We start from the raw sequence: 10,927 nt of genomic DNA on the forward strand, positions 1-10,927 counted from the left end.
ATAAGCTGTTTCCGTATCAACCCTGGTTGCATCCAGATGCTCTGTTCTCCGTGTAACAAAATCATTAGGGTCCATTTTGCAAAGTATGGAAAGAATAATTCAAGCCCAAACACTCACCACGTGATCCAGGGTCAGAGAACATTTTACAATCAAAAGGACAGCTTCAAAAAGAAATGGATGAAATAAATAAATAATCAACAGTACAATTGTATATTTGCAAACAAATTGTTATATCAAAGCAATGAAAAATGAGTACTACAGGTTTCCAACGTCGATTCCTTCTCCGGTAGGGAAAAATCCACGGTCCTTAAGAATAGAAGACACCCGTTCAAGGACCTCCACATAGGGCACCTGCATGATCTGCATGAAGTTTAAGACTGTCATACAAGATTGAAAAAACAAAAAGTCATGCAATACTAAAAACAGATTACGGCATATAACTAATGCTGGTCAAAAGATCATGAAACGAATGGTCAATTGCCTGTGCAAAGATACCAATATAAAATGACATTGAGTATAAATGCATTCAACTATGGTCACGGTTTTAAACCAAGGTCTGAAAGGGTTTTCAGGCTTTACAATACAATAGTAAAATCTAGACAATTCAATTGGGTGAGCATCAATCATTGTATCAAACACGCGTATATTTCAACTAAATTGAACTGTCCTAATTATTCTAATTTCTTTCTTATAGTATTGGTTACACAAAATACAAGCACAAAAGTTATTGGAACTTAACTTACCTTCATTCTTTTCTTTTGGTTTTCTCAGTGGAAGTATTAACTTTCTTCAAATTTTCTAATACAAGCTTCAAGACAAAGTTGATGGTCCGCCAAAACCCCCAAAAAAATCAATTTATGCTAGCCCAGCAAAAGAGATTAAAAGATGCTATCAAACAAACATTGATTATTTTTCAATATCTCAGTTTATTCCATTCAGAAGGTTTGTGCAAGAATAAAGTACTATAAAGAATATTTATAGCCATTTTTTTAGCTCAGATTGCTGAGATACTCTTAGAAGGTTAAGGGCGTACCTCTGAATGTGTTTGAATGTATGCATCAAGATCTTCACCAGCTTTGGAAATTATATTAACAAGCAAAGCAATGCACTCAAGAGTTAAACTCGCCTCCAGCTCATTCTGATCCCTTCTTTTTTCTTTTAGGGCAACTGAACACTTCATCAAACAAGTCATGATAGTGTCAAACCCATCTGGCTCAGAAAAGCCTTTTCTCTTCTTGGACGAACCAACCTGACGGATCTGCTCTTGACCTGCCAGGAGTAAAACTGCAGTCTGGACAAGCTTGCCATCCTTCACATAGTTCCAGAGCTCGTCAAGTAGATTATCCGTCTTTTTCGTGAGCAATCTAGTCGTATCCAAGAAAATTTTCTGTAAAAGCACAACCAAGAAAAAAGAACACGGTGAATTTCAGCATATCTATGCGAGCAAGTGCTGAGGAGATATTTTAACAGCAATTCAAAGTTCATGACCCCTTTTCTGCAAACTTTAAATAAAAATGTGCCCACCGCATGAACAAATACAAAACATAAGACAGGAATACTAAGCTCAGTTTATAAGTCTATACAAGTGGTTTGCAACAATGAATGAACATAACTGCTATTCTTTGCCAGCTGCAAATAAGTACATTTTGTAGAAGTGATGTGACTAACCATTTCAGGTAGGCACAGGAGTTGGATGAGCTTGTAGACATAGTCTCGACGATCCGGATAATCCTGGAAAGGCAATAAACTGTCCTCCAGATACTTGTGGAGGCAAGTATTCTCAACCGCAACATGGAGTGGGAGTAGATTCTCAATGATCTTATCACCGGCTGTGCGAACATTAGCTGATGCACCATAGTTGAACAGCAAGTTGATCATATCAACAGAGAACTTTTCAGCAGCTTCGTGAAGCGGGAAGTATCCATATGGATTCATGTAGTTGGGATTGGCACGGTGTCCACTGAGTTCAGGTGCCTTTCCCTCCAACGCAACTTTGGCACATCGCAGTGCATTTTCACTGACAATGTAATTGAAGGTTTCTGGGGTGATGACAAAACCCCATGCCATGCATCCCCTGTTATTATTAAAAAGTTGGAGGAAGCCGGGGACATTATCCTTTTCGAGGATGGAAACTAGGTCCGGAACTTTGTGCCATAAAGCATCAGTCACCCGCTGTATTAAAACACGCACAATTGCAAAGGGTTGAAGGCAAAGAAATAACAACGAACTCATGCCAAGATGCAATTTAAGAAAAAAAAACTAAAAACTTTCAGCAGATAGCATGATTGAAGCAAAAATAACAAACATAATGTGTCGACTGGACTATGTAGAAGAATATAGCAAAAACCTGTGGTGTACGGTCTGGGGTAATTATATTGGTTGCCCTGGAGTTAGCAATTAAAGCAGTAGTTTTATGGAACCACTGAAAGAGAAAATGTTAAGAGTCAGTGTCATACAAGAAAACATGAGAGAGAGAGAGAGAGAGAGAGAGAGAGAGAGAGAGAGAGATGGGTGACTATGATACCTCTTCTGACTCTTCCCAGGTTTCACAAGGAGGGCAAGGATCATATAGAGGATCCCATGGATCCTCTGTTTCATCCGTTGTCGATGCGTCTTTATCTTTACTGTTATCTTGATCAGCTGCCTGCAAGGCCTCCCTTTCACACTTTTCATGCCTTGGCGCAGAATTTTCCAGGAAGATGAATCTCATTGTTTCTTCGTTTGAAACAAGGTTGAACTTTGAATTAGATTCCAGACAAGATTACATTTCAGTATTTCAATTAATCATATTGATTAACAACAATAATCCGGAATACAACAAGACAAGATGGGCCTTGAATCATTCAATAATGCAACGTGCATGTTAATATTTTGTATGTGTATCTGGATATCGTCACAAAACTAGGAATGCTATGCTATATATAACATGTCTATCCTATCAAGAATCAACAGAATGCTAGAAAGTACGATGAGTGACAAACATTACCAAGTACGATGAGTGACAAACACTACCGAAGTTGGACATTTGGATTTCGGCAACAATAAGTGATTTCCACAAGGCTTCACTGGCTACTATTGATTCAGATCAAAAACTTGCTGATACTAAAAAAATACTAATAGTTGTTGGTGCCATAGTTTTTAAGGCGTCGAGGCGCTGAGAATTTCCGGGCGTCCTCGTCGCGAACAGCCAAGGCGGGGTGGAGAGCGGGGGAAGAGAGGAAACAAGGGAGGGGGAGCCAACCAGAAAGTCGTCGCCGTCATCCACGAGCGCTGATGCGGCGGAATAGGAGCAGGAAGCGCCCGAAGAGGAGCAGGGAGCGCCGGCGGAAGAGGGAGTAGTAAGCGGCGGCGGAAGAGGAGCAGTAAGCGGCGGCGGAAGAGAGAAGCAGGGAAGATCAGACCTGTCGTGGAACGGCATAAAACGTGGGGGAACGGGACGTGGGAATAACCTAATAGGCCATCCAGTGGGCTGGGCCAAGCGGCCTTCCTGTCTTTTTCCTTTTAGGCTACGTTTGGAAACAAGGGGTGGGAAACACAGGGACGGAATCCACCGAGGGGAACTCCCCTGCGCAGGGAGTTTTTTTATTATTAATATTTTATTTTATTCAATTTGCAAAGTTAACGCACGTTTTTGAAAATTTGTTGGGCGACAAGGGCCAGTCGCCAATCGAACTGGCGACAAGGTGGCACGTGGCGTCCTGTCGCCAGGCTGCTTATCGACAGCATTGCTGTCGTCAGACTGTTTGGCGACAGAGGACAGCTCGGGACACGTGAGCCCCTGTTGGTGAGCCCCAAAGGGGGGGTCTTTTATCCGGGTTGGTGTTTCAAACCGGGATAAAAGACCTCTCAGAGTCTTTTTTTCCCACCAGCCTTTGCAACCGGGATAAAAGGTCCCGGTTGGTGAGCCCCCCACCAGTGACCGAGTTTTAGTCCCGGTTGGTGAACCTTTTGTCCCGGGCCAACTTTAAACCGGGACAAAAGGAGGCGCATGGAAAGCCAATTCTCTACTAGTGCTATCACGAGGGGCTTTATCTAGCTCTGTAAACAAACAAAACGTGTGGCCTAAGACGGTAATACGCTTCCACAATTTTTCTACAAATGATATGTTTTGGAGGCGTATAATTCCGCCACTTAGAAGCTAGCTCCAGCATGCACGTTCTGCAAGTGTATATATACATGCTCAGGGAAGAATATCCGCTTACGGGAAAAAAAAGAAGCTATATATGTTCCGTGCTCACATTTGAAAGTAGGGCTGTGCATGTGCTTAAAGAAAGAAAGAAAATAAAATCTGGATTCTTCTAATGGAAAAGGGATCATGATTGTATAAAACCTGAATTTCCGACATGAACTACACTTTGTAAGAAGTGGCCGCGCGATAGGCCTCAAAACGTAGTTTCGTTCTCATGTTCCTCGCTATCTGAAACTTTCCATTTGCACGTGAGAGTCAGAGAGTCCACGAGAATTTTTCCATTGTACTCCGTAGCCTACTAGCTAGTAGCTACTGCTCGCCATCGGTGGACGCCGAGCCTTCTGTTGCAGACGGGTCTTCGTGCGCTGCTGGCTTCTTCACCCCCACCCCGATGTCAATGCCAAAGAGAAGCACTCTGCCCACCACGGCCGGCCCAGGTGCTGGCTCGGGGGTTCTCTCCACCGCTGGCGCCGGACCAGGCTGCACCGCCGCCTCCAAGGCCGGCGCAGGCGATGCCTCGTCCGCGTACGCGTTGGCCGGCAACACGAGCGTGAGGGCCGGTGGCGGTAGAAGGGGCTGGATGACGAGGCGCGGCTTCTTGTTGGGCACGATCGGCGGGCCGGCGTAGTGCTTCCTCATGTGGCCGCCGAGCTGCACTCCCGCTGGGAACACCACGCCGCAGACCTTGCACGCGTGCGTCTTCTCCGGCTTGGCGTTACGGCGGCCTGGGACGGCGCCGTCCCCGAGCATCTCCGCGGCCACCGCGACGAGCTCCCTGTTCTTGTGGCCGGCCCTGTGGCCACCGAGCCCCTGGTGCGTTCGGAACCACGCGTCGCACTCGTTGCACGTGTAGCCGTTCGGGTTTTGCCGACCTGCGGCAGGCCGCGGAACGATGGGCGGCTGGTGGGCGGGTGGAGCTCGCTCCACGGCAGCAGGCGGCGACGGCGGTGCCATAGGCTGCTGGTGGACGGATGGAGCTTGCTCCCCTGCAGCTGGCGGTGTCGACGGCGTCGCAGCATGTGCGTCGACGTCGCTACGCGGATTGTCTGCTCCTGCCACCACTGTGTCCATGGCGTCGTTGTTCATTGGCTGCGCGCTGCTGCTCTGGTCGGAAACATTGGTCATACTCTGGTCGGAAACATTGGTCATTGAGGACGCCAACGGCACGGGAGACAGATTGGGCGAGGTGGACGCCATGGACGAGGACGACGGATTGGGCGTTGCCATAGCGGACGCCGTGGGCACGGACGACGGATTGGGCGATGCGGACGCGATGGACACGGACGACAGATTGGGTGCCGCGAACGCCAAAGGCATCGGCTGGAAGACAATCTGGGGTTCTGCAACCACGATGGCCATGGACTGGTCCGATTCGGCATTCGGAGTGGCAGCCCTGCCCCCCAACCCCAAGCAGCCTCGCTTGCCGTTGCCGCCCCAGCGCCCCACGACCGGCACCACATCGCGCTTGATCCCCCTGACCTTCCCGATCCCCTGATCCTGCCTCCCGACCCCATGCTGGTGAACCTTCATGTGCCCGCACACCGCCTTCTGGCTGCTGAACTCCTTCCCGCAGACGGGGCAGGGGAGCATCACCGGCGCGGCGACCGAGGACGAGCTGGCGTTGCCGCCGTTGTTGTTATTCGCCGCGACGGAGGACGCGCCGGCGCTCCCGTACTTCGCCGCGACGGGGTACGGGCTGGTGGCGTCGTCGTAGTTCTCCGGGACGGAGCAGGCGGCGTTGCTGTCGCTGACGGTCTCGTCCGAGTCGCTCGAGTAGCTGTGGCGGTTGTAGTACTCCTCGGTGTCCACGTCGGAGTGGTACCCGGGGACGACCTCGCCTTCCTCCGGCTCGTCATCGTGCAGATCGGCGTGGAAGCGGCTGGTGGGCCGCCGCAACCGCTCCTCAGAAGAGCCTGCCATCGCGGTCGTGCGCGCCCGCGCTAGGGCTCTGCTGGCCTGGTGTGAATCAGAGCAGGATCCCAAGAGTCCCAACGACGACGAGAGCGCGAGCTGCTGGTGCTCGACCTGAGAGTTGGGAACTGGGAAGAGTTGGTTTCACTACCCCGGACAGAGGTCCCTTTTTATTGCGCGCCGTCACCCGCGCTCCTCGGAGGCGTCGGCATCAAGGACTCCGAGACCGAGATCGATACGAGGACGGGGACGGCGCGTAGCAGGCGCAACCGCCTTGGTCGATCCCATTGCGGAATAGCAAGGGATGACGCGTCACAGTCCTACTCCCGCCCGTTTCCCACCGGCCCGGGCGAGCTGCATTTTAACTGTCTCTCTCTCTGGCACGACTCCGCTCAGATTAATTCAGAGATGGCTGTATTTCGTGCTCGCAACTTCGTCATCTGCTAGAACGCGGTCAGCTGGAGCTCCGGATCCGTTTCGGGAACGAGCTGCGTGGGCCACCTGATGCAGCTGCAAAGCTCCACGGCTAGCCTACCTACTAGCTACTGCACGATTGAGCCACTGCGACAATCAGCGGCGATCGAGTTCAGGTTCAGGAATCAGGATGGATGAGCTAGCAGACCTCGTTTAATTTGGGTCAGAAGAAAAGCAATGGAGTTGCCTTCCTGGCCTGCTAGCTATTTAGGAAATCATCTTGTTTAGTACTGTCTGGAGGAAGAACATTGAGGCGATTTGTTTTATTTTGTAGGAGTTCAGATTTAGAATCCATACATGTTCTGGATGAATCCATGGAAAAATTTTAAATGAAGAGAGGCTAACCCAGTTGCGGCATCTTGTAAATTTGTGTGTTTCTTCGTGGATGGGCTGACTTATTACACATTTGGACTCTCTCCTTATACATTACCAGCACTGTGACAGCTTGGGCAACATGATCAGCTGATCATAGCGGCATGACACTCTATAGCACAAAACACCATCTCGACAACGACCAACAAGTAGATTTGAACACCTACTTCCTCCTCCGTTCAAAATTACAGTTCACTTTGCTAAGTCAAAGTTTCACCAATTTGTCATAAAAAACATCAGCATCAAACTACTTTCATTAGATACACCATGTAATATATATACTGATTGTGCATTTATTTGACATTGTATATGTCAATATATATTTCCTATAAATTTTGTAAGAGTAAAATACGCCAGCGGTCCCTGAACTTGTCTTGTGGTATCATCCAGATGCCTAAACTTAAAAAATACATTTCATATCCCCAAACTTGTCTCGAGGTATCATCTAAGTTTCTAAATTCTCAAAATGTATTTTCAGATCCCCAAACTTGTCTTCGTGTATCTGCTTTTCCAACCATATATGTATCTGATATTGTCTCATTTTTTCAAACATGTAAGAGCTTTGCGTGTTAATTTTATTGAGGAAGGATCACAATCCAAGTGAGTCAGCGTAGTATGTTACTCCTCTGTCCTAAATTACTATTCGTTTTGATTTTTTAGGTACATAGCTTTTGTTATGTACTTAGATATGTGTTATGTTTAGATACATAGAAAAATTATGCAGCTAGAAAAGCCAAAACGAATTGTAATTTGGGACAGAAGGAGTACATACCAAAACGCAAGTATTTAAGGAACGATAGCAATCTTAAGACAAATATATACAGCAAGAGCAACCATTGCATTTGTTTGTATTTCAATTGTCTTTGCAAAAGAGTAATAACTGCTCTCCATGAATCCATGGAAAAGAAAAATGTATATCTTGTACTAGAATCTATAGAAGGAAACAATATCATACTACCCTTTTGTTAGGGTGCCCGCACTAGGTCTCAAAACTTATCTTCTGTTCCTAGCTGAGAGTGCTCGCGAAAAACTTTCCATTGTTGCCTACTGCTCCCCACTGGCGGACGCCGAGGCCTCTGGCGCAGGCGAGCATTCTTGCGCCGCCGGCGTCTTCACCCCCGCCCCGATGTCAATGCCAAAGAGAAGTACTCTGCCCGCCACGGCCGGCCTAGGCGCAGGCGATGCCTCGTCCGCTTTGATCGACAGCGCAAGCCTGAGGGGCGGGGCGACGAGGCGCGGCTTCTTCTTGTTGAACGGCGAGCCAGTCCAGTGTTTCCTCATGTGGCCGCCGAGCTGCAATCCTCCGGGGAACTCGCGGCCGCAGACCTTGCACACGTGCGCCTTCCCCGGCTTGGCGTCGCGGCCGTTACGGACGGCGCCGCCGTGGAGCGCGACGGCGATCTCCCTGTTCTTGTGGCCGACCACGTGGCCGCCGAGCCCCTGGTGCGTCCGGAACCACATACCGCACCTCTTGCATGTGTACCCCTTCGGATTTTGCCGGCCTCCGGGCGGCGGCGCGACGGGCTGCTCGTGAGCCTGCTCCCCTGCAGCAGGAGGCGGAGGCGGCGGCGCATCATGTAGGTGGACGACGGCTTCGGTGGGTGGATTGGCTGCTCCTGCCACCACTGTCTCCATGGCGTCGTCGCGCATCGGCGGCGCGCTGCTGCTCTCGACGGGATCGTTGGTCATTACGGACGCTGCGGGCACGGACGAGGACGACATCTTGGGTGTTGGGGACGCCATGGGCGTGGACTGATTGGGTGTTTCGGTCGCCGTGGGCGCGGGCGGCGGATTGGGTGTTTCGGTCGCCGTGGGCGCGGGCGGCGGATTGGGTGCTGCGAACGCCAAAGGCATCGGGTTGAAGACAATCTTGGCCTCTGCAACCACGACGGCCATGGATTGGTCCGGCTCGTCAATCGGAGGCGCGGCCCTGCCCCTCGAGCCCGAGCAGCCTCGCTTGCCGGTGCCGCCCCAGCCCCCCACGGCAGCCGCATTGCGCTTGATCCCCTTGTTGGCCTTCCCGATCCCCTGCTCCCGGTGAACCTTCATGTGCCCGCACACGGCCTTGTGGTTGCGGAACTCCTTCCCGCAGAAGGGGCAGGCGAGCACCTGCGCCGCCGGGGAGGAGGACGCGCCGCCGCCGTTGTTGTTCGCCGAGGCGGAGGACGTGCTGGCGCTGCCGTAGTTGTGCGCCGCGGCGGGGAACGTGCTGGCGCCGCGGTAGTCCGCCGGGACGGAGTCGCTCGAGCAGCCGCGGTTGGTGTTGTAGTACTCCTCGGTGTCGGCGTCGGAGTGGTACCCGGCCGGGACGACCTCGCCTTCCTCCGGCCCGTCGCCGTACAGATCGGCGAGGCGGCGGCGGCGGATCCGCCACCGGTCCTCGGGGGATCCTGCCATCGCGGGTGCGCGCGCGGCTGTGGCTCCCGCTGGCTCGGTGGGAGCTAGGGCTGCTCCGCCGCACTCCCCAGTCCCCACGACGACCAGATGACCAGAGCACCACCCGCTCGCTGCTCGTGCTCGGGTCCGGAGTTGGGGATGAGATGGCTTCACTTCCCACGGGCCAGATCAGGCTACCTTTTATTGCGCGCCGTCACCTGCGGGAAGCGTCGGCCGCAAGGATTCCGAGAAAGATACGATCCGATACGATACGAGGACGCCGCAGCAGGACCCGGGTCTCGCGCAACTGCCGTGGTCGATACCGTTGCGGAATCGACTAGGACAGCCGCGCGTCACCGAGTCCCCGCGGCCGGTTTCCCACCGGGCTGGTTGGCGCCCCGGATACGATCCGGAAACAAAGATGCTTGACCTGAAAGGTCCCGCTGCGAGCCAGCCTTCTAGCCTAGCTCGTACTCGAGTTTTGGTAGGGACATTGATGAGGAGATTTGTTTTGTTTGGTAGGTTTTCAGATTTGGTATGCTCACGATTAGACGAATGCAACTTCTGGGTGTTGCCAAACCTAGAGGGCGGCCAGTCAAGTCGTGGTGCACAAGTTTGGAGTTTAGAGTCCGTCAGTTAGTCGACTGGTGAGCCAGCTGAACTGCTTGAAGCATATGTGCACGTTTCTTAACGTGAGAACAAGATACAACGATAATTATGAAAATTATGTGTACAAAAAAGAGAGAACAAGAAAAGAAAAGGAAACATGCATGGTCCTGTGTCCCTTTTTTTCACGGAAAATGAAATACCACAACTTTGTGGCCGGTTGCACAATATAAACATTTCGCTTTGAGATTTGTGTATTCACATATAGTACATGCGAGGTAAGCTGATTTGTCTCATTCCCATCATGCTCACGGATCTCATGGCAATAGGCGTCACTGGTTAACATGTACTGTGGTGCGTTACATGGTTAAGGTAAATACATTTCACTTGTTTCTAAAACATCCCAATGCAATATCCCATCATACAAGTTAGTACAAATTATTTTTCGCCTTCAGTACTGCTACCATTCTACCTGCAAAGGAAGGCGAAAAATATATCGGCATTTCCCATCCAATGTGGCAAGATGAGGCCAATGCACACCGTTAATGAAATAATGAGGTGGTAGCAGAAGTAAATGGAGTTGAAGGGCCCAGGGGGCTTGTCGTTGAGAACGTACAAACATGTTAAGGTGTGAGGCACACGTCTTCTTTAAAAGAAAATCCTGATGTCCGACGAGACAAAGCACATGAAGAGAGAACCAGGAGTCAACAATGTATTTGATTGAAATATATATGAGTGGCCAATTGCTGAATCCAATTCCCTCGGTAAGGAGGTGTTTGGATCCTTGAGCTAAAGTCTAGTCCATATCACATCGAATCTTCAGAGACTAATTAGGAGGACTAAATATGAGTTAATTATAAAACTAATTACATGGATAGAGGCTAATTCGCGAGACGAATCTATTAAACCTAATTAATTCATGATTAGCCCATGTTAACTGTAGCATCACATTGTCAAATCACGGACTAATTAGGCTTAATAGATTCGTCTCGCAAATTA

General features: G+C 50.2%; 1 protein-coding gene across 1 annotated transcript; it reads right to left on the reverse strand.

Annotated features, from left to right (window-relative positions):
* Positions 1-255: 255 nt before the first annotated feature.
* On the reverse strand, positions 256-2,710 carry LOC117856421 (uncharacterized). Its single transcript, XM_072294009.1, has 5 exons — positions 2,525-2,710; positions 2,348-2,422; positions 1,669-2,172; positions 1,034-1,387; positions 256-351 (listed from the first exon to the last, which is right to left on the reverse strand). The coding sequence occupies exons 1-5, from the start codon at positions 2,708-2,710 to the stop codon at positions 256-258; spliced, it is 1,215 nt and encodes a 404-aa protein (XP_072150110.1).
* Between the last annotated feature and the right edge of the window lie 8,217 nt (positions 2,711-10,927).

This window comes from Setaria viridis, chromosome 5, assembly GCF_005286985.2.
Source record: "Setaria viridis chromosome 5, Setaria_viridis_v4.0, whole genome shotgun sequence".
Taxonomy (NCBI): Eukaryota; Viridiplantae; Streptophyta; class Magnoliopsida; order Poales; family Poaceae; genus Setaria; species Setaria viridis.